At 49.0% G+C, this 26,505-nt stretch overlaps 1 protein-coding gene across 6 annotated transcripts; it reads right to left on the bottom strand.

The window, feature by feature from the left end:
* Positions 1-1,076: 1,076 nt before the first annotated feature.
* EREG (epiregulin) lies at positions 1,077-26,420 on the bottom strand. 6 transcript variants are annotated; one of them, XR_003532008.1, is made up of 6 exons: positions 8,659-8,830; positions 3,387-3,470; positions 3,117-3,240; positions 2,405-2,551; positions 1,589-1,752; positions 1,077-1,488 (listed from the first exon to the last, which is right to left on the bottom strand). XR_003532008.1 is itself a non-coding variant. In XM_027669741.1 (6 exons), the coding sequence occupies exons 2-6, from the start codon at positions 10,181-10,183 to the stop codon at positions 1,428-1,430; spliced, it is 423 nt and encodes a 140-aa protein (XP_027525542.1). In that variant the 5' UTR covers positions 10,184-10,235; positions 24,295-26,420; the 3' UTR covers positions 1,077-1,427. The 6 variants fall into 6 exon arrangements, 4 of the variants coding, with proteins under 4 accessions (XP_027525542.1, XP_027525543.1, XP_027525540.1 ...); XR_003532009.1 differs by having other exon boundaries at positions 1,589-1,734; positions 8,659-8,828; XM_027669741.1 differs by lacking the exons at positions 1,589-1,752; positions 8,659-8,830 and adding exons at positions 10,177-10,235; positions 24,295-26,420.
* Between the last annotated feature and the right edge of the window lie 85 nt (positions 26,421-26,505).

Below are 26,505 nucleotides of genomic sequence, written 5' to 3'. Positions count from 1 at the left end.
ACGGGGTGTAGCTGAACCCAGCAGGTTATTCTATCAATATTTCAGGCCAACAAGATATCCGCATTATGCCCAAACTCAAAACCTTTCCTTGCCCTCTTCCCACCTGTAGGATGGACCGTGTGGCAGAAACAGTGTGGGGAGGACTTGTGTCCTGGTTCTGAGGCAGATTTCCTTCTGTAGCTACACTCATACGCTGAGCAGCCATGGCTTCGTGTGTTCAGCTGCACAGATCCACTTGTGCTGCTGTGCCCCTGCTGCAATCCAAAACATAACAAGCACAACCTTCCTGAGGGTATGGCCTGGCATCTGTGCCGCTGTCATGCAGTACCTGTTGGATAGGCTGCACTAGGAGCTGTGTTTTAAGACTTCCTACAGTTACGCCAGCTAAAAGCTGTTCGTTGGAACTAAGGTGCATTGATATATATTATTAACAATGCTGTGGTTTCTCTCTCCAAAAATAACTGCTGGGGTTTCAAAGATCCTGCTCAGTCAAACCACGTCAAGTTTCGCTCTAAGATCATTGAGTCCAAGCATTAATCCAGCACAGCCAAGGCCACCACTAAGCCATGTCCCCAAGTGCCACATCTACATGTTTGTTAAATCCCCCCAGGGGTGGTGACTCCACCACTGCCCTGGACAGCTGTGCCAGGCCTGGACAGCCCTTTCTGGAAGAAGTTTTCCCAGTGTCCAACCTGAACCTCGCCTCGTGCAACTTGAGGCCTTTTCCTCTTGTCCTGTCCCTTGTTCCCTGGGAGCAGAGCCTGACCCCCCTCTGGCTCCATCCTCCTGTCAGGGAGTTAGAGAGAACCAGAAGGTCCTCCCTGAGCCTCCTTTTCTCCAGGCTGAGCCTCCCCAGCTCCCTCTGGTGCTCCAGCTACTTCCTCAGCTCTGTTCCTATCTCTGGACATGCTCCAGTGCCTGAATGTCTTTCTTGTTGTAAAGGGCCCAAAACTGAACACAGGATGCAGCGACAAAGATATGAACCAGGACTGGCCCCAGTACTGAGCCCTGGGGAACCAGTTTCCACCAGCTGGAGGTGACTCCACTGACCCATCATCCTTTCAATGCAGCAGATATTTTGACTTTGTCTAAACTTTTATTTCAAGGAATACAATTGCTTTGAGTATATTCACAAGAATAAATATAAAATTCTTCTCTCCAGAGCAAGAAGATGAGTTTTTATAAAAATATATCTCTATCCCACAGAACCACTTAGGTGGGGTTTCCTTTAGGAAATATTATTTAATAAAAAAATAAAACACTGCAAATAAAATGCTTGACCTATACAGATTGAATCATCAAACAATTGAAATTTTTTTAAGGTTATAAATATAGTAAATATTATTAATAAAAATAATATTTAAATAGATGGGAAGCCACTGAGTCCATCCAGATGAATGGAACACTGCAGGAGGTCACTGTCTCTCCTATAGGGCACCAACTTCCTTGTATTCACTGGCGTTTGTTTGTCTCCTCTTGTTTCGGTACCTGGAGCAGAGGAGAGAAATGTGAGTTCTGGAAAGACAGTTGTTCCAAATGGCTTTTTGGGGAGTGAAGGGAAGGAAGGAAAAAAAAAAATCTGTATGACCTTCTAAAGTTTGCTTTAAATCTCTCCTCCTTTAAATCTCTAGCTCCTGGGCTCTGTCTGTGCTCATTTCCAGGTCTGAGATCACTCGCGTGCAGTCTCCTTTCTCAGCTCTTCACTGAAAATTCCACATCTGCCCTAAAGTCTTCCTGGGTAAGTAGGTCTGTTTTTGAGAAATCCTGCTGGTTACCATCTAGCTATCAGATCTGGGAAGCTGAGCTCTCCCTCTGGAGTTGTTCCACCTCCTCAGCTCTCTGGCAGCTGCTTACTGTTAATTTTTAGCCTGGAGAATGATTCCTGCTGCTTGTGGGTCTGTTCATGGAGAAGACTACTGTCCCCCATGGTAAAGCTGACAAGGCAATGCTCATGATATCACAGGCACTGCAATAACATGGCAGATAACGAACTAGCAAGTAGTAATCCAGTTGTTCTCCATTTCCTGATGACTGAGGAAACGGCACTACCAATAAAAGAACCAGAACTTTCCTATTCCCTCTCTGCTCACTCCTTGACCTCAACACACCCTCTAAGCCAGACATGCTTATATAGTCCTTATATAGACAGGCTACATAGTCCTGTGCTGGGGTGAAAAGGCACCTGGGAGTGCTGCAGCCTGGCCTGCAATTTGGGTTATGCCACGCTGTCAGCACACTTCCTTTCCTGAGCACTTCTGGTGCAGGCCAGCGGGTCTGTACATCAAACCGAATCCGTGCACTCGAGGGAGTGCGGTGTGCCAGGCTGTCCACAGGTACTCTGAGGGTGCCTGGCAACACCTGCAGCCAGCTCACCTTCCTGAGCCACCGAGGACACCTGTCTTACCTCCTGTAGATGTAGTAGCTTGCAAGGGAGATGGCAGCGACGAAGAGCAGAACCACGATAACCGTCAGTGCCACGTACTCCTTGCTGAGGGGCTGCCGGACCAGCTCCGAGTGCACACACCGCACTCCAGAGAACCCCACGTCACACCTGGGAATGAGAGACACGGAACTAGAGACACGCCTGAGGGGCTCCACTGCAGCACGGACTATGTGCTGAAACGCTGGCCTGCTGTTTCCTCAGGGATAAGCCATTTGAACTGATGTATGGTCCTAGAAAGGGTTGCAAATTCTTCAGGTAAACAAGGAGTACCCTTAAAAATGCCTTTAGGCATAAAAAAGGTCTTTATTTTTGTCGGGTGGATCAAAGGGGAGACCCTTGGTGCTGTGCCTGAGATCTGGATCTCACACTACTGTAAATACAGATGGACAGGGAAGCACATCAGAATAAATGTCCCGAGGTGGGTTGGTGATTAATTTCTGTTGTCTGAGACTCTCACGCACAGAGATTTCACTGGAGGCAGCACATGTGCTTAACACTTGCCTAAATGCAGCTGAGGTGCAGTATAGACGTACTGCTCCTCTTCAAGTTCTTGTGAGCCTTTAATACTTGGCTGGCTGAGTATTCCAGCTAAGTGCCAGCAGCAGTGAGACCCAAGTTCACCTCAAAGCCCACCCCAGGGATACGTGCAGGACACACAGGGCCCTGTCCACACCTGCAGTAGTGCTCATCCAAGTCCACGATGTACACACACTGCCCATGGAAGCAGTAGTCCTTCATTTCAGGTTTGCATCTCGTTATCCCCACTTGGGCCACACGTGGGCTGTTCTCTGTCTGGACTGCAAAGAGATTTCATTAGCACCTCAGGAGGTGGGCAATGCTGCTTAGCAGAAAGGTGATTTCCAAGGGCAGCTCAGTGAGGCTGCCAGCCCAGGGAAGATGGGAAGCAAAGATCTGTTGTTAGGAAGAGCTGTGCAGTACTTACTGAGCGCTGTGGTGCAGTTCTCCATTTCACCAGGCCCACATAACGGGATCACTGTTGTGCCCAGGGCTGCCTGCAATAGGTAACCTGTGAGAGAATAAAAACAAGAGTCAAAACTAGATGCATTTCGAGTTAAGTATTTAAGCTGCCGCACTCATTAACACAAGGACAGAAACTTTTTATCCTAGTAGGAAAAACCCAGTGTTGTAAGCTGAAAAAATACAGGTCTGAGTGAGGCATATAAGGCAGCCCAAAGACACATCTCTGAAATACAAACTTTTGATGCAGAACAGAGATCAGATAGAAACCTGGTGTCTGTGACCACCTCTCAGCCACACACTGAGTGAACCTGGGCAGGAACAGGCTTGGAGAGATTACGCAGGAGGGCAGGAATTGGGCCATTTGATGATTATGTTAGGTTTCTGACTGGCCTGGCAAGGCACCTGTGCAAGGGACACAGCCAGAGTTCCACAATTAGGCACGACAATCCAGCATTCATCACAGCCGTTCTTTCGCTGATAAAAATCAAGATATCCTTGAGTCACAGCAGTCCACAGGAAGAGAATTTCTGAGGAGTCTGCAAGTCAGTGCAGCTGATGACTCAGCACACCCCACCACTGGCTACAGAGATCACAAAATGCTGGAAGCAGGCTTAACTCAAAAACTGCTCTTTCCCATGAAAGAGCTCCCTCAGCTCTGTCCTTGCTGTAGGCAGCTGAAGGGCTGGACAGTTCCTGCAATAAGACCCACCCTTTTTGGGCCCTGGGCCACTGTTACTTATCTCAGCAGAACCCCAGAAGAAACAAGCACAGCTTTCAGGAATTCCATTAGTTAAATGGACATTTTCAAACAGGATTTGAAGGCCAGCACAAGTACTCGCAAGCATCATGGCCTGCCCATGAGAAACAGTGAATGTCTGCCCCAGCTGGCCATGAAATCCACTTGGTTAACATTCCTGCTGTGGTCACAAATTAACCTGCTCATGAACTGCTTAGTCATCAGCCCCATTCCACGGAAGTCTGTAATTTGTGTCTTTGGGCTGTTTGCCTCTATTAACTTGTCAGGTCATGCATGTCTAATGGAGGGAGTGTGCCTCCATAATTTCTTGATCACTCTAATTCAACTCCAGTTATTAGAAAGTTTCATTACATCTCAGGGTTAAATCTAGTAGTGGTGATTTATGGATTTCCGGCAGCTCATCTATTTCTGGGTGATTAGTAGGCTTCCTTTATCCTTCATTCCAGCTACATACGAGGACAGCAGGAATATCTAAGAGGGACAAGGGTTTTTCCTGTGTTTGAGTTTTTAAAACCACCATTCCTTGCAAAGCTAAGAAGCCAGGTTTCCATCGAGTTTTAGATGGGGCTCTCCCCCCCCAGGGCCATAGCCATGGTATCAGATCCATGATGCTGGCACCTGCACAAGCTGGAGGCTCCTGCGCCTGCCGGCGTGACTCAGCAGGACCTGCCTTTCACTCCAATAGGGCAGGATGTGCAAGTTTACTTTCAGGGTGGGATTTTCTTCTAAAGCAGCGCTGTGCTCAGTGCAGATTTCCTCAGAGGCAGCAGTTTAACGTTTCTGTAAGGCCAGTTTGAGTTGCCATGACAGAAAGTTCAAGAGTTTGAAAGAAGAGGCCATCGGCTGACAGATGCTGGCAGCTCAGTTACTGCCAGAATGGCAGACTGAGCTCCAGTAGGGACCTGGGGTCCCCAAAGATGCTGGGAAAAGAAGATTTACTGAGTCAGTCCTTCTTCCCAGGAACTAGGGGGACATTTCAGGAGTGCTTGACAGACTAAGCTGCTCCTTTAGCAGGGAGGAGATGTGGCACAGGACAGCTCTGTCCCGTGACAAGGATACATGTCACAGAAAGAGGTAACAACAGTAAAGAGCAGGAGTCAAGGCAAAACATGCCAGAGGTATCCAAGACACCCGCTTGTTAGGCAGATTGATGAAGCCAGCTGAGGATCTCTTCTAGCCTCCACATTTCTATGCCAGTTTGCATACTCCCTGGACCTGAGCAGCACCACCTGAGCAGCTGATTTTTCATCTGAAGTTCCCAGTTTGAGAGTTACCAGAACCCAGCTTTTGCATTTGAGAAGCTCCAGCCCAGGTTTTGTGGAAGAGACAGGTCAGCTCTCCCCTTGGCTCCAGAAGGAAGCCTCACTTTACAACTCAGACACCTGTGAAGGACAAATTAAAAATAACCTCCTCCAACACTGTCCAAAGGTTTGCCCAATCCCAGCCATGCACGGTGAATGACATCCTCCTCCACCTGAAAGTAGGCACACAGGGCTGGAAAGGCTGGAGCACAGCTGTAGATACTTGCTGACACCCAGCAGTATTTGCTGCTTTTGGGCAAAGTTCTTCCTGCTTTGCACTGCTCTGTTTTGCCCTTTCCCCCATGCACATATTTCTCCTCTGACATCACTGGGAGGATAAGGGATCTGCACACAGCAATGGCAAAGGAGAGCCTTTCCCGGGATATTTATCAAGTGATGTATATCAAACACAGCACTTGGGAGAGGTTATATTTTTATTCCTTTGCTGTTCACTAAGCAAATACAGGGCACAAGATAACAGTAATGAGGTGGTGGATTTTCACGTGTGCCTTGCAGGAACGTGAGTGCTACACAGATTGCTACATCACTGGCATCCAACATCCCGGGCATTCCCACAAGGCTAGCACTGACAGCACTTACTGGAACAGGAACAATGCTGCTGCCTGCTTGTCCTTCCACAAGGGAAAAAGAAAATGAGGGACAGAGACCAACTGCCTTTGCTTCCTGCAGCCTCCATCAGAGATGCCCTGCAAGGGCCAGCTGTGAGTTTATCCACTGAAAGCCAGCTGCAGTTTCCAGTGGCAGGATGACTGCTAAAAATGAAGGATGCACATGGGAGATACACTAACTACTCTACAAGATTTATACCCATTTTAGAGGGGAACTGTCAAATTTCTGAGAGGTCAATCATCACTTCAGCTGGCTTTGCCTGTCACCAGGGTTGCCAGTCTTGTACTAGTTCTCCTGAAGAAGAGCCCATGATGCTGCTTCACATTTGGCATCTCTGTGGTCTCTGCCGCAGCGGTAGCACCTACACTCTTCAATGGGTTGCACTTCCAAAGCAATTTCAAGCTCAGAGGTGTCCAGGTGACACACACCTGAAGGATCTCAGCCCATTTTAACTGCAGAGTGTATCCCCATCACCGAATTTTGGACATCCAGAGCATGTCTGACTGTCTAAGGCCTTCTTTGTGTAGACTAAGCAGGAAAAATGGACATTAGCCAGTGTGTCCCACTGGCTTTGTGAGCATCCCTACTACCACTGTCTAACTGCAGAACTGCAGACTCACAGCCATGGATGCCCAGGCCTGGCCACAGCAGCTCTAAGGCAGCCCTGGAAACACCAGTCTGTCATGGGAAGACTACTGCTCCAAAATTGTTACAGGCCCACACGATCATCTTCAACTGTGCCAGGACTTGCCCTTAAGCAGAGATAATGCAGATAATTATGCATTATGTGCACCCAGTCATCCCGGTACTGCTTCCACCCCTGTGGAGACCTACACACCAGTCATCTTACTCACATACTGTCCCTGTGCCTCAGCCACTCTGCTTTCACCACCTGCATGGGGGCTGAGATCCCTACGCCAAAGAAGCAGAAATCCATTATTGTTTCCAGCCAGGCACATCAGCCCCTAACACCTTCTCCATCTCCAGACTCAGCAACCTTTATGTTCAGCCCACTTGCTGATGGCCAGGCACACATGACACAGGAAAACATAAGATGGGTCTGGAGATTCGAAGTCTGAGCAAGCATTACAGGGATCACAAGGAGACCAGTGCCAAGGTTCCAGCAGCAACTCCCAAGCCTGGGCTTGGCTCCATCACCACATGAGCACACGGGTGGCACGGCACCGTGGCTGCTTCGGAGTGAGCGACAGCTCTCTGCCACCGCTGCCTTTCTGCTGCACAGTCACCAAGCCCACGAGAGCCAGGATCCAAACCTGACACGGCTGTCACTTCAGTTACAGGCTTCAGCCACTCAGCAGGGAACCTCTTCCAGTCTGGCATAACACCAGCCTTCCCAGGAGCACCGTGTTCTGCTTACACTCCTGCCCTGGGAGGGGAAGGCACTACTTGTTATGATGCCACCTAGCTATGACTAATCTATCCTTTACTATTAGATACTGTGCCTGCCCCGGAAACAAATAAATCCGTATACAGATCCATGAGGACACACCAGTTCCTTCCAGTGCCAGTTTTGTGCAAAGCATGGCTGAGTCACAGACTACAAGATGTTTAGCCTGCTGCCCTGGCAAGTGAGATGCTGTGCAGCTGATCCATCAGCTGTTATGGAAACAGCTGGCCAAGATCTAAGACCCAAACTCATGCTTCAGTGGGCTTAGCAGGTGAGGGAAACATCTGTCCCAAAAGAGAAGTCTTGGAACTGAGTCCCTCCATTGACTATGACCTTGGCCCCAACACCACAGATGTGAGAATATGCTCTGTCCATAGAGCAAGGTGTGAGTGTGCCAGGCCTCGGTCCTGCCTCAGACCTTCGCTGCCCACACGGCCCAACTGCCCGACAGGGTCAGCTCCCAGCAGTCACTGCCTGTCACTGCCAGCGCCCTGTGGAGGTGTGTGACAAGGATCAGCTCTTGCATCACAGCACACCCAGGCCCCAGGACTCTCGGTGCTCTAAGGATACACGTGTTCACTTTGGACTTTCAGGTAGCTTATGTCATACAATAGAATTACACGCTCCCGGTGAGGAGGTGGAGAAGTGTCAAGCAGAGGGAGGCCACGACTTGTTTTGTTACCATAAGGAAGTCTCTGCTCCTGTGGGGACTCACCCGCTGAGCTCACTCAGAGCATGGCCTGGGTGAAGGCAGCAGGACCAGGCTATAAACAGGACAGGACAAGGTCAAAGAGAACCGACAGCACTAGGAGAAGAGCTGGGGAGAAAGGGAAAGAATATTCTCCTTCGTTCAGTCCCAGAGCACATCCAGGCATCACCCAAGCAACAAAACATCCCATAACAACACACCATGGAGTGTGTGATCTGCTCCTCAACTCACACAACCTCCCCCGTACACCTGTCACTACCTGTGACTTCACCTCGGAGAGAAACACATCAGCTTCACCTAAAGGCAACCTGAACTTAACGCTTTGACACAGATTTCCCAGTAGCCTGAGAACGCCCATCCCAGAGCGCAGCGCCCGATGCCCGATGCCCTCCCAGCCCTGCCCGCGGGAACGGGGACCTCTCCGCTTACCGAGGAAGAGTAGCAGGCTGCGGGCCCGCAGGCAGCCGGCGTCCATCGCCCTCGGTCCCCGGGGAGCAGAGGAGGCGGCAGGAAAGCAGGCGGCGGAGCCAGGAGCGGTGTGGAGCCGGCGGCCGGCCGCATCTTTATGTGCCGGCGGAGAGGCGGGGCCCCGCGGCGGCGACACCCGGCCCGCCCGGCGAGGGCAGCGACCTGCCCGGCCTCCTGTCGCTTCCTGCCCCGCCGCCCCCGACGGGACGGGACGAGACGGGACGGGACTGGCCGCTCCCGCTCCTGTGCCCGCGGGCGATGCCCCGACGGCAGGCAGGGGGAGCGCCGCGGCCCGGCTGCCCCGGTGCTTCGGCGGGGAGGGGAGGGCAGCCCGGGCCCCTCTGGCCGTCGGATGCTCCCCGGGGACATTCGATATCCCTCGTTCTAGTGAGCATCTCTGCAAACAGTCCCTGGGGCTGTAAAACCACCTGTCCCCTCTGAGCAATTTGGCCAAGTCACTGATGCTCGGGACTTCCCAAGGCTGTGGATGCCCACAGCTGATGGCACAGCCTTGGCACTGCTGCCTTTGCTTTGCCCTCAGTGCATCCATGCAAAATGTAATGGCACGTGGGAGCCAACTGCTGCCCAGATGGGCTCTGCTGGTGCTCAAAGAACCACTGGGCCATTGCACTGCCATGAACATCACTTGTGCCTAAACCAAGGCTTGGAAAATGCCTCAGGATGGGCAGTGGGAAACTTGCTGCCATCCCTAATCTCCCATCTCCTGGCACTTCCGTGGGGCTGCCAAGGAGCTCTGGGGCCAGGGGCAGGAATGGTCTATTAAGTTACAGCACAGGCCCCAGGAATGCCAGCACCTCACCTGGCACCTGGGCTGCCTGCAATGGTCACGAGCTCAGGGGGTGTTTATGCCACATTTCCCCTCCGGCCTTTGGCCTTGTCACAGCCCAGCAACATGGGCAGTTCCTGGAAGCAACACATCTTCCAGTTCCCTAAACAGCAGCCAACCAGTTACAGCTACTTCTGAGAAAAATGCAAGTAATCCACTGAAGCCCACGCACTCTCATTGCTACATTAGGCAAGGCCTCGTTTGGTGCTTACAGCCCACCATGGATGGCTGAGGGGTCCCCCACCATCAGATCCCTTCTGCACGCATTTGCCTGAAATACAAAGTGTGTTTTGGCTTAACAAACTGCTCAGCAGTGTTGGTCACTTCTTTTCCTCTTAAAGGAAAAATCTTCCTCCCCTGCCTTACTGCCTTCCATCGTCAATAAAGGCATGTTGATGACCAATTTAACCTATCTCAGAGTGAAAGGAGTCTGAGTCCTGGCACTGAGGTGCACTGGAACAACTGGTGACTCAGGCACCTATAGTTTCTCCATTTTATAAGCAGCTATTGATACAAGAGAGTTAATTGTAGAAGATACTGCAGAATATGATATACCATAACTCCATGTTTAGATAGCAGTTCTAAGTAATAAAAGCATTATCTAAGGGGGCTGGAATAGATGTGGTACTCACAAATCATACTCCTCGTAATTTTGGGAGCATTTTCTTAGCTCTACAGAGGCATGCAGATGCTGAAATGAAAAAAGGCAGCAGGTTACAACAGAATTGGGTGTCAGCACAACTTATGAATGACCTAAATAGTAGGAGAGGTGGCAGGATAAAAGTAATAAAGCTCAGTGTGAAAGCAGCTTTTAGATTTCCTTCCACGGTAAGTGGCACATGATATAGCTGGAATCTTTTTCTCATTCCCCTTACCCCCCCCCAGCGCTGGGGTCATGTCATGTAGATGGTATCTTTTTTTCATGCCACATGACTGTTTTTGTTGCTTCTTTAATTTGGGCTGATGCTCCTTATTAAGGATTTTATTGTCTGCTCTCTCAGGGGTCATAATGTGTGAAGGAAGGAATTGCAGTTATTAGCAAAGTGTTTGTGTGTGTGGGCTTACAGATGCCTTAAAAAGCAGCATCACCGTAGAACTTCCACTTTATAATTAATTTTACCCTAATTCCTGCATGATTTATCCTCTGAAAGGCAACATTTAATTATAGTCTTGTACCGGTACCCAGATACCAAGTAACGCTGACACAATTGTGGCAATTCATTGGAATTTCCTCTTTCAGATTTGAACACCTGGAAAACAAGTATCATGCACACATCTTTGTTTCATCTGTCTGTCACGTGCTTCAGTTCACGGTGCGTGATTTCGCACCCAGCATCCCCTCCTCCACGTGGGGGCTGATTCTTGGGATAAGGTTGGCACACACCTCAAGAGCCAGTTTTCCAAGAGGCTGTTCACACTGCGTGGTGCCTTCCTGCATCAATGGGGTCATTGTGAGGCAGGTTCCTTGCATCCCACAGTCTGGGTACGGAGCAACATGTCTGTACAACGCTGAGAGGCAGCACTGGTTGGGCAACAGAGCATCAGCTGCTGGCCTTGATTTCAGCCGCGGTGAACCGGCACGCCCAGGGCAAGGCACTGATGGATTTGTGCCCCTTGGCACCAGGGCACTGAGTAGCCCCCTGAATGCTTTGACATTTCAGGATTTTCTTCTTTAAAAAGTGTAACAAGAATACGAGGAAATACCTTAAGAACCTGCGTGAAAGACCTGACTTGCGCTTATGACCTTGCAATGGCTGAATAATCACCTTTAAAGAAAACCTCTATTCACAAAGCACAGAGGCTCAGCTCAAGTCCACGCTGTGCTTTTGCCCCTCTCAGTGTCACAAGCACTCCTCTCCCCTTTTGGGAGGGAGCAGCAGATTCATAGCAGTGACTATTGCAAGGGTAGGGACTGAGCTTTGTCTGTCAGTTTATCTATCACTGATGACACACAGCACTTTCTGCAACAACACACCCTTCTACCTTACAGAGGAAGAAAACCAGGTTAAATGTAGATTTTTCTGTGGCCTCTATTTTCCTCATGGTGACTTGCTGTAGAAGAATACACATGTTCACAGCAATGAACTGCCATTTTATCTGCATGCTTTTACATAACTAAAACCATACATGACAAGTGACTACACCACTTATTTCACCTACTTACTGTAGGACTTGCACCCAGTTTTACGAATGGCTACTGTGAGGATGGATCTGCATTGGTTTTGTCTGTTGAGAACAAGACCTATTTGCAAAATCAACATTTTTTTTTTAGAAAGCATTTTTGAAGTTGAAAGAAGATCATTCCTAGTCTTGCTCTGATGCACTCAAGACAGTTACACGCAGGCACAAAGTAACCAAAAGCAGTATTTTCATAAATTCATGGGAAAATCAGCCAACATTTTTCAAACAGTAAGACAGATTTTTACATACAGCAAGCTTTCCCTGCACGGCATGAGAGATGCTCAAGAAATACTCTCAGAAAAGTCGGATGTTAATTGGAGTGCAGCTCACTCTTGAAAGCATTTTCATTTGAACTACACAAGATGAATATTAAGTCCCTGGAGGGATTTACAAGACGTGTAGATGTGGCATTACTGTCACAGTTCAGTGGTGGGTTTGGCAGCACTGGAGGAATGGCTGGACCCGACGATCTTAGAGGGCCGTTCCAAATAAATGATTCTATGAAATTATTAAATGGTCAAAAGTTTGGGGCTCGTGGGAACACAAATGCCCTAAGAAGGGAATGTACTTAACAGGGATACGTGGATGTGGCTGTCTGAAGGAAACAGAGTAAAGAAAAACCTTGAGCCAAATTATTCCATTTAAAGGTCAGTCCCAAATTTGCCATGAATCTGAGGGATGAATTAGGTCAAACGTTCTTAAACAACCAGTCTCTCCTATAAACTATGAGAGTTCAGAACACTGCATCCAAGGCTGAAAGTGGCTGATGTCTCTTCCTGTAAATGCAGCATGAGGTCAAAGCTACAGGACAACACACATGTTTTGCTATGAAAACAAAAAAGCAATTCCCCAAATTCATTGATTTCTTAGCCAACTTCTTGGGTCAGTATTAACTAACCAACAACTTAAAAAAGAAAGATAAAAAGCCCAAACAGCTAATTGTCCTCCATCTCAGAAGATGGCAGTGAAAAGTGGACAAGTCTGCCAGTTCATGTTGGATTCCTCCCTAGAGGACAGTTTTTAAAGCTTCATTCTTCTGGCTTGTATGACTTTTCCATTACTCTCCCCTGGGCAATTCCTGAGTAGCTCAACACATCTCATGGGCAGCAAGAGCTTCACAATGCTCAGCTGGTGTTTTCCCTTTCCTAATTACAGCCTGGTGCTCCATGCTAAGTGATTTCTTAGCCTCCAAGGGGTTGTAGCCTTTTGCATTTGTGAAGTCTTTCCATGGCTTCTGCCTTTACTTGCTGCTAAACCAACCTGTGCAGGCATTTTATCTGTACCCTTATAAAGGATGTTAGCAAGCCCAGTTCCCCCATATCACTGCCCATATATCCAGTAATTGTTTCTCCTTGCTCCAAATGAATTGTTTAGAATATGCAAGGACCACAGTTGAAGAAATGGGGTTTCTCCCACAGCATGTGGCAATCGAAAGCAAGCTGGGAGAAGAACACCAGCTCCTCACCCATCAGTCCTGTGTGCTGTTCTGTCCATTGACACCTCTTTTGAGTTCATAAAGTCATCTCTTCCACTGCATTTCTCATTCTCCAGGAAGACAAGGATTAACCACTGAGAGACAGAACACATGCAAACACAAAGATTGCCCTCTCTGGCAGCTCACCACTTGCACACCTGGGTGCAGCATTCAGATCCCTGCCCAGTGGCCAAGAGAATGGAAATTGTTATGTGACAGTGTGTTCCTGGTGGATGACCACACGGTCCACCCGCTCAACAGCTCTGCCCAGAGAGTGACATCCACCTCAGGACAGTGAAATGACAGCAAACCCACCACTGTGGGGACTGGTGTGACTCACCACTGCTGTGGAGCTTTCTCCATAGCAGTCCATCCTGGCTGTGGGCTCTCCACCGCTACCTTCCATCCCTCCCCTGTACCTCCCATCGGGACAGATGGTGCTAGCTGTCCTAGGGAGGACAAGAAGAAGGCACTGTCACTGGGAATCGCAGACCTGCTGAGCACAGGGCCAGCCTCTAAGGCCTGCAGTAAAGCCTAAGCAATACATGCTGCACTCAAGCCATCAGCAGAGCCCTTGCCTTTTCCCTGCTCCATCTGGGAACCTCGGCCATTGCAGGCCTCGGCTACATTGGCTCCAATCCCCTTGGCAAGCATGTTTTGGCCCTTGATACATATTTTGCTCATCTATATCAAGTACATAGGAGCAAAGGAAGAGCTGCCTGGTGGGCACTTCCCAGCCTGTGCTTGGCCTGCTGAATGAGGAGCAGCCCTGAGCTGTGACTCACCCTGTGCTCCAGGCCCTGCTCCACCACCAGCACTTCAGCCGTCCACAGCCTCCACGTTTTGGCTACAAGAGCGTCACCCACACGCCAGCCACGCGCACAGGGAGCTGGGGCACCCCGGGCAGGAGCTGTGTGTCATTAGGGATGATGGAGTAAACAGCAATTCACCTGAAACCAGCTTTGCCAGCACATGCTCCAGAAACCAAGTCTAGGAAAGCGCCACGGGTCCCCGGTGTATTTGTTTGGCCTGGTAACCAGTGCTAGGCAAGGGAGCAGATGCGCTTGGTGGAATTCCCCCATCCACCAGCATCACGGGACACTCCCATTACTGTCCTGATAATTACTGTTAATCATTACTATTACTGAAGTGACCAAAAAAAAAAGGCTGTGAGGATCAGGCCTTTATTGTGCTGGCTGTTGGCATGCAGAGGTGATGAGACAGCCTGCCTCGGGGAGCCTATAAACACGGGTGCCCAATTCATCATTGCACTCAGATTTTAAACTAGGACACTGTGGTCCCCAACGAAGCTCTCCTACAATTCCAGCAAAAATAATCCCCAGCACTTCCTCCAGCTTGCATCAGTTGGGAGCCAGGCTGGACCTCATGCTCTCTGTCTGCCAAGATGCAGGCAGAAGGGAAAGAAGGGAAAGAAGCTGACCAGGAATACTTTGGGGTTGCAACACCCAACATCACATTTCCATTCGGTGTTTTCCCTGACTGGGCCCAGCCTGCTATAAAACTCCATATTCTTTGATCTCCAGTGAATTCAGTACCACCAACTCTTGAGAGCCAATCGTGAGTCACATGGTATGTGGAAACCTCTGGGGTTTGGTTTGGGAATGATCAAGACTACGTGACATCATCTTCTAGTCACCTTCTCCTCCCGTCAACGGTCTGAACATCACCTCAGGTATCCAAGTCTCCCTAGACACCGTTCCTAGGTCACACACCAAAGAAATGCATTAGCCAACTTAGCCACACACTGGGTACCAACTGGGAGCCACTGGGAAGGACTGTAGGCCTCTGTGGGGCTGAGAAGGGCAGGGAGAGCTCCTGCACAAGTGGAAACCATGTGCCTCCAACACAGGTTTTTCCTCCCATGTATGCAGGTCAGGCTGCTGGCAGCCACCAGGAAAGGAGACAGACTCCAGTTCTCTGGTCAGAGCTGGTTGTTCCCCAACCCATCTCAGGAGTGCAGCCTGGATTCCTCATGCACTGAAAAGCAACATAAAAGATGTTCAGCCCCTGCCCGTTTCTCTGCTCTCAGCAAGGGGTTGTGGGTTTGTCCAAGGGCCAAGAGGAGCAGAAGGCCTAGGCCTAACCTTTAGCGAACTTGTCCACCTACCCACTGGTGGGAACAGAGTGTGCTGGTTGCCTGCAGTGTTCAGGGGAGATGGGACATGTGCAACTGGATGTCCTGGGGGGGAGGTGGCAGCAGCCAGTCGTCTGACTGTGACACTTCCACGGATAACTCCTCTGTGTGGAATCTTCACATCCACCCCCTTGTCCTCTTTCCTGCCACTGGATGCTATTTAAGAGAGGCAGGAGATTTCCTTATGACACACAGAGTACATGCGTGCAAATCAAGTGGGACAGGACAAAGGCCAGGGCTGGGTTTAATTAGATCAGCATCACTTTTAAATTAAGAACAGCACTAAGCTACAGCTGGCAGTTCTTGATCAATCCTCCTGCTGCAGGGTCTTTGTCCTTCATACAGGAAATAAAGGGCTATGGATAAGGGTCAGTCAGCCAAAGGTCTCCAAACCTAGTTGAATTCCTAAAAAGCAACAGCTCCTATATAGGACTTTGAACAGATATCCCTGAGAACTCCTTTCTTGTGAGGCTGCACATCAGATGCTCAGGATGAGATGCTTTTGCCCCCTGACTTGCAGGGTGTCTACAGCCGAGGTCACCCCTGCAAGCACCACACGCTCACACTCCAGCTCCACACCCAGACTCACCTACCCTGTGGAAACCCAGCGCACAAGCAGCCTGACATCAGCCAGAAGCCCGTTACGCCAGTGCAGAAGATGCCCTGTCTCAGGTGAAACGTGCCAGACCCGAGAGCCTGTGCAGAGCATAGCCCTGCTCTTCTGCCTCCATCCAGCCTCCTCAACCCTTCCCCCTTCCCCTTTCCTGTAACATTCCCCTTTGTGAACCAGGTGAGAGATTTCCAGGAAGAGCTACTGTACACAAAGCTAATTACTCATCTTCCCAAAGCAGACACTTTAAAGGGCGTGCAGGTTAACCAGGCTGAGAGAGGGGTCCCTCTGTAAGCTTTTCCCCTCCTGTCTCACAGAGCCCCTTGCTGCACACTGCTGCACATTTAATGACAGCGGGGCAGCTCTGATTGCCGTGCCACCCGTCATCGGAGCTGCCCACTGCACTGCAGGGGCTGCAGCTGGCTTTGACACACATCGGAATAACACTGGAGCCTTTGGGCAACGGCCTTCAATTGTTTACACTGCTCCCATAAACAGGATATCAAGGATCTGTAAATATCCTGCTGGAAGTCCCTCAGCTGCACTGGACCCGCTTGATACATGCCCACTACGGCTTCCCTGGGAACGTTGCACAAGTCTTACTGACCACACAAGTGCCCTCAGTGGTTCTACTTCATGGCTTCTACAAAGTGTTGAAGCAGTTGGTGCACCTTGGGAGCATTTGCCGGGGAACTGTAAATCAAGGAAATGATACACTGTTGTTGGCGTCATTTCCCAGGGGCTTATGCTGTGTAGTTCTCACTCAGGGAGAGAGGGCAAGGATGTTGCACTGCTATGAGTGTTTGTTGCTACATCTTACTTAGAGGTAGGGGTTTTTTTCTCCTTCATATAAACAACCCATTCCAGCTGAATGAAGACAGTGACACACATAGAAAAATCTAATTTTTCTCGTGAATTTCTTCTTCAGTGTTGCAAAACAGGGTGTTTTCATGGTCAATAATTAGATACCTATCCATAATCCAGCAAGTTTTCTGCAGTAAATCTAAAGATACCTTTCAAAAAGAAGTCATAACACTAACCTCTCACTCTTTGGCAGTCCATCTCAGGACACAGCCTCTCAGCAGAGCTAGAGAGTAGTTCAAAGTTCCTGCTGAGCTAAATACTGTATTAAAAGCAAGGCACACCTACTCTGTTTAGCTCACATTTGATTGACTAGGTAGCCAGCTCTGGGGGATGGAGGAGCTGCCTGCATGCAGAGGGAAGCTCCAGCTTGGAAGCCAACAGCAGAACAACACTAAGAACCCTTGGTGTAGAAGCAAAAGTTGTGTTGCTGCTAATTCACATGTGAATAACCCACTACTGGGAGCACACTGATGCCAAGTAGTCTGACAGGATGTCCTTAGCTCCAAAACAAGTGCCTTGAAGAACTGTAACTCCAGGCTACAACTGCTGCATCAGCTCAGATGCCAACAAAGCATTCAGCCACTTCCCCCAGACCTCGGTGAAAGGACAAGACTCATATGCCATGTCACAAGCAAGCGAAAACTAGAACAAGTCTCATTTCAGTCTGATTCCCAACATAACCTCAGAGGGTCTGCTGTCCCCAAAACCTTCATAGAGAGGACCCCATTTTCTTTTGCTTTTCTTTCTGCAGGCACAGACTGCTCTGGTGTCACCCCTACTGCCACACCATGGCTGTGTTCCACCCCTCTAACCCACCATTAGCACTGAACACTGACAGTCACATGAGGCAGGTGTTCTCTGTGAAGGAAATCATCAGGAACTTGTTGTTTAATTTAAAACCAGGGGGAAAAGGCAGTGGTGTGAAGTCCTGGCACTACTTGTTCTAAAGCAAATCCCTGCATATTGCACTCTGAACTCAGCTGGGCTCCAGATTGCTTTGCAGATAAAGCAGGAGGAAGCTGTAACTTACACCCACTACAACTGTACCTACAGCTAAGGAACGAGATAACTAAATGCCCTTGGGGAGATATGACAGGCATTTAAAGCATAAAAATTGCTTACCTTTCCCTTACCAGGTAGGCAGATAAACACAAATGTCTCTGTTCAAAAGTGCCTGAAAGTCTGATGCAAGCCCTCAAAAGCAAAGCAAATTAAGGCTTAGAGTCAACCATGGTGCAAGGATGTGCATCCCCAGTGACAGAACATTGCCCTTCATCTCCAAAATAAGTGGTTGCACAGAAGTGCATCAGTTGGCAGAGATCACGGGCCCAGGGAGCGTGGGAGAGCAGAAGGCTGGTGCTCCTGTGCTGGACACGGAGCGTGCGTGGTTCACACGGGCATTCCCAGCTCCACAGGTGCTGGGCCGTGTTCACACTCTCAGTCACGTGGCTGCTGGGACAGATCCAGCTTACCGCATGCTAAGGGAGGGTGGGAGCAATTTGCTTTACTGCTCCTGCCAAAAGCCTCTATTACTACATGTTATGAAAGCTCCGCAGAGGCAAAACATACTTAAAACCACTCTATTAAAATTAGTAACACCCGAAACTCCCCCCAGTTGTTTATGGACGGCAGGGCTGAAGGAGGCAAGCGGCAAAAGCAGAGGCAGAGAAGCCTCTGCAGTGTGACAGGCCAGGGGAGTCTCCGGATAATTTCAGCTGGATAACTGCAGCTGGCTGCTGTAATGCTGCCTGCTCGCCCCGCAGTGCACACTGGGAGTGTGTTTGGTTTTCCATCAACAGATGCAAAGTATCACTTAAGGACTAAGTATTGGTTTTACCATCCTCCAGCCCCTCTGGACTACCTTCAAAGTCTGTAACACTTTCATCCCCGTGGCATCCCTGTAGTTATTCGGATACTTGTCTGGTGGCAGCACGAAGGCACACGCAGGGTCTGCAACCTACCAAACACATGTGCAGGGCCTCGTGCCGGTGTCCCTGTGCTCCACTCCTGACTGGTACTCAGATTGCTTCACAAAAAAAGACAGGAGCCATGTTTGAGCTGAAGCCTCTGAACTAACGGGCCTCGTGAAGCAGATCAAGCTGCTTTCGTGCCATTTCGCTCCTCACGATACGCGAAATGTTTCCTTGGACTTCTTTGGCACTGACTTGCATTAAATCATATGGAATTGTATTTTGTGTTATTTCTAATAATGATCATTTTTGTATTCTGCACAGGACCATAAACCTGGGGGGAATTTACATGTGGAAAGGCGTAGACTAAAGATTTGGTGCAGAGTATGAGGACTGTGCAGGCCTTGATCTGCACCTTTCACATACAGCCCTGCCCCTGTGCCAGGGCAGAGCTTCCAGCTCTAAACCCTCCATGGGGCTCAGGAGGGACATGGCTGTGGGCACAGGGGAGCCAATTCTCCCTCTCACATTGCTGGGTTTGGGTTTGTGTTTCCCTGAGTTCTTTGAAGGATACTGAAACGCTTTCTGCAGGACTTTCTGCACATATACTGATCTGCATGAACCCGAGATCCAAGTCAACAAAGATAATTTTTATAAGAAATAAAGACAAACTTGCTGTTCAACATTACCAAACCACCTGATATCTAAGGGAGAGCCTCAGCTTTGCATCAGCACAAGGTACGGCATTCACATTAAAGTCAGAGATTTTCTCTCACACACACAGAGGGCACCTCTGTCAATATTTGACCAGGTATTTCCATGGCACCTGGGCACTGAAAATATCACTTGGCAGAACAGGAATTCTGCACGGGCCAGCACCCTGCTGAAGTGCTGATGGAAGGATGTGCAAGTAAAGGGGCAATGCACAGTCTTAAATGTATTCCAGTGTTTGGAAGACAAAGGGAAATTGGCTCCCATTAGTGTCATGTTTTCTTTCAATAGACACAGGCAGAACTATCTGTACTGAGGGAGAGAAGCAGTCTCCCTGCAATTCACTGAAATTATGGACAATGCACCACCCCCAGCAGCCCTGTGGCAAGCATGAACAACTGATGGATTGCTGAGGGAAAATCCTGTGAAAATACTCAATCTAATTCCCCCCAGTGCCATGGATTTTGCTACTGCTCAAAATCCATATTAATTCTGCTACAATTTTATCTGCATGAACAGGAGAGGCAGGGACTCCAACACAACAGACATGGCCAGATTCTCCTGTGTCCCAGGAAACCCAAGCCCCTTGTGGTCTGTTCCAAAGGCTGATGAAGCTGATAGAAAAGTGCCCAGAATTTCAACAGGCTCTACTCAAACTGTGCATATATATATGTATATATATACACATATACTGAGCCAAGTGCCCTTGAGTTTCCTCCTACATTCAGGGTTTTTTAACCCTCAAGTAGCATTCAAAGCACACTTAACATCTCTGAGTTGCTGTTACTGAGTGTCATGTTGGTTCGTGTCTCTCACCTTACTCTTCTTACGTATCATGGTACTTCTTATTAAAGAAACCACCACAAACAAAAGGGAATTTTAAGAATCCCACAGCATTTAAAAGCCATGAATGCCTAAATACCCAAAGATTCAAGGTGGTGCAAGTAGGCCAAGCCTGCACCCACTGAAGTCAACAACTGTTTTACCACAGCCTGCAGCAGGGTTAGGAGTTTGGCCAGAGCTAACTGGGAAAATCACAGATCCTTGTTTTATGAATAATTCTCTGGAAAAAGCCTTCAGTGGAGGTATTGCACCATTACATGTCACAAACCCTTAATAGTTTAAAAAGCAATCAAATTAACCCTTAGTTGGAATCAAACACCCCTTTAAAGTCCTTCCAGGCTGCAGTTAGCACGTGGCACCTGAATTACACGAGGGCACCTGCAAGTTTACAGTGGCACCGCTCACAGGGGGATTCCCTCTGCCTAAAGGAACCGAGGACATCACATCAGTGCAAATGTGGTCAGGTGACAGAAAGGAAAACAAGGACAGCAGGCTCCATCTTTCCTCCCAGCCCCACAAGACCTTTTACAGTTTCTCCAGAGAGGGAGCAGCTCAGCCCTTGGCAGAGTTCAGCACCAGGGCCAAAATGCCCCTCTGCAGCATCCACACAGAGCCCACCGAGGTGCTTCCTTCTGCATCCGGGCACTTGCTCCTGAAGGAGAGACACCTGCCCCCGCTGGACCAGAAGGGTCAGGGAGGAATGTGAGGGGACACCCAGCTGGGTCAGACACCCCAAACTCCTCAGTGCTGCAATGAGAGCACAGCTGTTTCTGTGCAGGCCTCAGAACGTGTGTGTGTTGGTGTAAGGTCGTGCCCTTCGCCTGCGTCACTGCCCATTCTTCTTGGGAACAATCAGGAACAAACTCCTAGTGTTTCTTGGCTCCTGCACACATTTTTCACGCACAGGGGAGCACCTAGCCCATAGAGAACATTTTTTTCCTGCTGTAATCTTGATGGAAAATGCAGTTAGTGATGGAGGAAGGAATTCTGGAGACAGATGAGAAATGCCTGAGGGAGAACTTTCAAATGTGTTTTGCACGTGAGACACCATGAACATGCCACCAAAGTCAAGAGAAGTATTAACAAGGCAAGGGGAAAGGGCAAGAGAATTTCCTGTCTCTCAGCTCCTCAGGAGTCCTGCCTGCACTTCAGTGTGCTGGTTCACTCTGGCAAACCCGGACAGCCCGAAAGGGCACCACGGGAGCCATCCATCCTGAGAGACATAAGGCAGATTAAGCTGCCAATGTCCACCAAATGTCATGCCAGAGCTACAAAGATTTGTACTCAACAACCCAACACTTGAGATGCTGAGAGTCTCCAAACCCACAGACACAGACAAGGCCACTTGGGGGCCCTCCTTGAGTTTCCCCTCCAAAACAGCATCCCTCCAAGAAACGCCCATGAACATGGGATGTCACAGCCTTGAAATGAAGGGAACAGACACAGAACTCTCAGCCAAATTGTGCATGTTCTGGGACAGCCTGTAACTCGGGGTCCCCTCGTCTCACTGACTCACCCTGCCCTGCTACCTCCACCCGGAGGTGGCTGCTGGGCTGTGGGGCCCGCAGAGCAGGGATGCACCCAAGGGAAGCTCCTTATCCTCCCTATGACATAAAGCTGCCCCAGCTCCCTGAGAGGCCCAGCTGTTGCCCCACAGCCTTTAAATTTGGCCTTGGCATCTCTTAAGACACTTCCTGGAACAGCGCTCACGGCCAAATCCGCTGCCGCGCTCCATGAACGGCCGGCAGGAGTCAATAGCACACTGTTCATCATGGGATTTGCCACAACAATGGCACACAAACAGACCCAGCCTGACGCACCGAAATGATGTCAAACAAGTCACCTTTGCCTCGGTTAGTCAGATGTTCTTGCAAAGCTTGGCCCTGTCCTCTCCACAGCCCTGGCTGTGCTCTCTGCCAGAGGGGGCTGTGGAGGGGCATCTCTGCACCACAGCACTGGACACGGAGGACAGAGGAAGGGTTCCCACATTCCCTGTGCCCCCAGCCAAAAAAACCTGAACAACGATTAAAAAAAGCAAAGAGTGTTACAGATTTCAAGGAGTGACAAAGCTCCAACACTCCCATCCCTGGATCTCAGTGTGGCCCCTCGGCTTGGGAAGCTGAAGGTAACAGCACATCAATTTGTACTCAGTAACAGCCTGACTCTCATCAGCAGAGTCAATGCTGCATTTTGGTCAGTCCCGGCCAGGAAACACAGCTTCAATTTGAGTATCAGGAATTTGAAGTACAGCAAACAGCATTTTTGCTTATTAAAGGACAAAACATTGTTAAAACAAAATGCCACTAGGGAATTTCTACGAGGAAACCTGCTCGCCAATATCACCAGATAAATTCAACATGAGGTTTTCATTAAAAATTAGCTTTTAAATTACTCAATGTCAGGCATGGACAACGTCAAAACCTGGCCTTTGGATACCTCTGACCTTTTTACAAGTTAGAAAACTGAGCTCAGAGCTAAGCTCCATTTTACAGGTGGCCCTAATTCCACAACAGGGGAAAACCCCAGCAAACTCTCAAGTGCAAAATGCCCTCCAAAGTGCTATGTAAGGCATGCCTCGATTCCCAAGTTCAGCTCATCCCAAACTGCTCCAGAGAATAAGCATTTAAAACAGTTTTAATCCTAATTTGTGAAATTGTGTGTCGCAGACAAATTTTATGTTGATATTTATAAAAATGAAATGAGAAGTTTAATTTGAATTGAACAACCTCTCATTCAGAGGTGGGCTTGCCCACACAGGCCCTGGCCTTACACAGCAAGTCAAACCCTGCTCTCAGCCAAAACCAGCCTGTGCCTCAACTCCTAATCCCGAAGCCACAGGACAGCGAGCTCTTCCCAGCTGTGCAGCCAAGAGGCCAAGGGGGCAGGAGTGCCAGTGCTCCCAGCAGCAGCCCCGTGCCCATTTCCCTCTCATGCACACCCCAGCGGTGTTGGCTGTGCTCACCTCCATCTGCTGCTCACAGAACTTGCTCTCGCTCCCAGTCAATTCAGCGAGAGTAGGAGCAGCCCCACGTCGAGTCCCACACAAGATTTTATTGCTGTCATGATAATTAATGACTACTCACACCGAGCTTTTAATGAGTACCTGCACTTTTTTGTTTGTTTGTTTGTTAACTGGGTCGTAAAGGAGGAGACCCGTCTGGTTTCCTGGATTTGCAGTACAACAGGGACCTCTACAGGCGCTTCCCTGCTCAGAGCAAGGCTCAGGACAGGTATGAGCAGCCACAAGTCACTGCGGATGCCACCTTGCTGTCCGTCATGAAACTTGCACTTTACCAAATCTGACCCGTCTTTCCCCTCTCAACACTGCTGCTGTGTTACTGACCTACTAGAGCACCACTGGAGTTCTTAAAAGAACTCACGGAAGAGTTATTGAAAAGGTTGGAAAAGTTTGATGCCTCTCCTTCAGGTGACTTTAATCCCTCCCTGTCTTAGTTCTCCACAGCACATCATTTCCACAGCACTGCTTTGCTTCCTGGGGATGCTCTAAAGACAAATCCATTATGGACTGAGAACTTCAGGGGTCACAGGAGCTTTCTGAACTTAATTATATCAATTATTTTGCCAAAATAACCTTCTCCTTGTGGGATGCTTTGAAAGCTACAGTGTATTTCACGGACCAGAAATTAAACAAAACATCTAATGAGTGTAAAGAATTACACAGCTCTAAAACTTTGCTGAGAGCCATATGATTTTTTGGGGGATTGATTTTGTTCTGTTTGATTTTTGGTTTGGGTTTTTTTTTTGCATGAAGTTGAGAGTCACTAGCAAGTAACCAGTTTCACAGGTAGTTCTTAGTACACAGGGCAGGACTTAGACCACATGACAGGCAGCCTTGTGCTGGCTGCAGCAGTGCAAACTGGATTTGTACTTTTACTGTAAGTGGGATGGAACAGAAACCCTGCTGTGTCACTATCAAAACATACTCGGGGTTACTAAGAAAAAGGCAAAATCTTCTCCAAGGGAAAACTGTTTCCTACCTACCTGCTTGCCACTAGAGCTCCAAAACCTTCTCCAGGAGCCTCTGGCACTGTCTGCAGTGGCTGGCTGGCTCTTGGCCCAGGTGCTCCTGTGCCAGTGCAGCTCCGAGAGCGATCACGGCACCGCTGTTCACCACAGTGTGCCCTGGCAGGAAGGACTGTTTGGAAAGCACAGCCCTTTTTTCCCCAGGCTTGCACCTCCCTGTTTGAAACAGCCCTTGCTGGCTGCAGGCCACCCACACGCCAGAGCAGGAAGTGGGTGTTGAATTGAGGGAGGTGTTCAAGTCACAGCCCAGCACACCTGCACAGCGGCTGCAGATGCCAGTGAAGCAGGTTGAGGGCTGGGTGGCTTAAGGGCAACTCAGCTTGAGATGCGCTGCAGGAAAAGCCAGTATGGTTCCACCAGCCAGGATCATGCACAGGGCAAGTGTTCTGTCCTTTGGAAAGGCTGATCCCGGTCTTTGCTGTCTCTGGCTCGGCCCTGCGGAGCTGGTGCCCCTCACAGCTGAGGCAGGCCAGCCTAAAAGCCACACAAACGCAGGGGCTCCTCTTGAAATGACAGTTTTTGGCACGTGCAGCTAGAATGGGAAGGAGAAGTTTACAACTCTGTTAATTATGCCATTACAGAAGGACTCTGAGCCTGATAAATGAGCCAGGAAAGATGATCCTGATCCTCTGACAGGCCAGTTCTGCAGGAAATTCAGCACCGTAAGCAGCAACACACCATACCAGGCTGGCAGCATCTGTCACTGATCAAGGCAGGGCTCAGCAGGGCTGACTCCACGCAGTGATCTGAGGCAGGGCAGGCTTCCTCAGCCAGGGCACTGCACCAAACTGCACAGTGAGTCAGGCAGGCAGGGATGCCTCAAACACAGCCTGGGCCTGCTCTGAGCCTGTGCTTCAGGGTGAAGGGCACACAGCACCCAGGTGGTGAGGAACCCAATTCTGGAAGCCTTGACACTATTTGGACAAAGAACACTAAAATACAGCAAAGACCTCTGCTTGCTTCCTTCCTTCCTTCCTTCTTCTCATCTTTGTCTTTCCATTTTATTCTTATTCTACCCTGACACAAAGTTTCATTTTGTGTGGCACAGACTCATCTGGTGTTTCATTCTCCAGCTTTTCTTCCACTAACAAAAAAATCTCAGCAAACTCACACTGGCAGCCCCTCCAAAGCTGCCTTGGGCCAGAAAGCCAACTGGAAAAACATATTTCACTATGTAGTCTCCCAATAAATTGTGGCCTTGAAGTAAACCTTCCTTTTCAGTTACGTTTAACTAAACATGAAAAAAAATTTAGCCTGTGTTTTCTATAGGTACAGAATGTCTCACTGCAATGAGTAAATACTTCAGAAGAACAACTCCCATATCCTCTGCTTGGCCACTGGTACATTAAGGGTATAAAAAACATCAGTAAGAGGACATACAAACAGCTAAAACCAAACCAAATCCATCTCTCTCCAACAGCTTTCTTTAGGCAAGGCAAAGTCCAGCTGCTCAAACTCCTGCCCTTAGAACTTCTTTAACAACTGCACATACCCCCTGAGGAAGGTGTGTGCCTGCTCCAAGACAGAGCCTCTTTGATGGAGGAGGGTTGGTCCCCGGGGGGTGAATCCAACACTGGCAGTGTGCACACAGAAAGAGATCACTCACTGTTGAGAGGAAGATTCACTCAGGACAAAAACCCTGAGGCATTTTTCATCCTTTGGATACTTAGCTCTAAAATTTTCTCTGAGATCGATAATAAAGATCTCTCACCTGTGTTTTCCTGACAGCATGCATGTTTTCAATAGGTATTTCCACGTGAGAGGGGTGAAGGGTGGTTTTTGTCTGTGCCTTGGTGTGGATGCACAGACTGTCATTCACATATCGTTGCCCTCTCACTACACATATGTGACACAGAAAACGTTGGGGCCACTACTGAAAGCTCAGTTGAAAATCGTGAAGAGCACAAGTTGCCTGGTAGTGGACATTTATAAAAGGTCAGAAGAATGGAAAGGAGCAAACAATGCAGAGATTTGAGGATTTAACTTGAGATGAAGAAGATGAAAAGGCTGAGTTGGAAAATGCTGATGCTGATGTGCAGAGGAAAGGACTGGTCTCAATCCAGGCACGCGCCGCTTGTTCCCTCTGATATGTGGGATTCCAAACAGTGTGTGATGTGCTGGTTTATTTGTTGGTATTACACGGAGAGCCAAAATGGCTCAGCTACTGAC

The sequence above is a fragment of the Corapipo altera genome, unplaced genomic scaffold (assembly GCF_003945725.1).
Source record: "Corapipo altera isolate COAL_440 unplaced genomic scaffold, ASM394572v1 61295, whole genome shotgun sequence".
Taxonomy (NCBI): domain Eukaryota; kingdom Metazoa; phylum Chordata; class Aves; order Passeriformes; family Pipridae; genus Corapipo; species Corapipo altera.
This window is presented reverse-complemented; position numbering and strand designations above follow the sequence as displayed.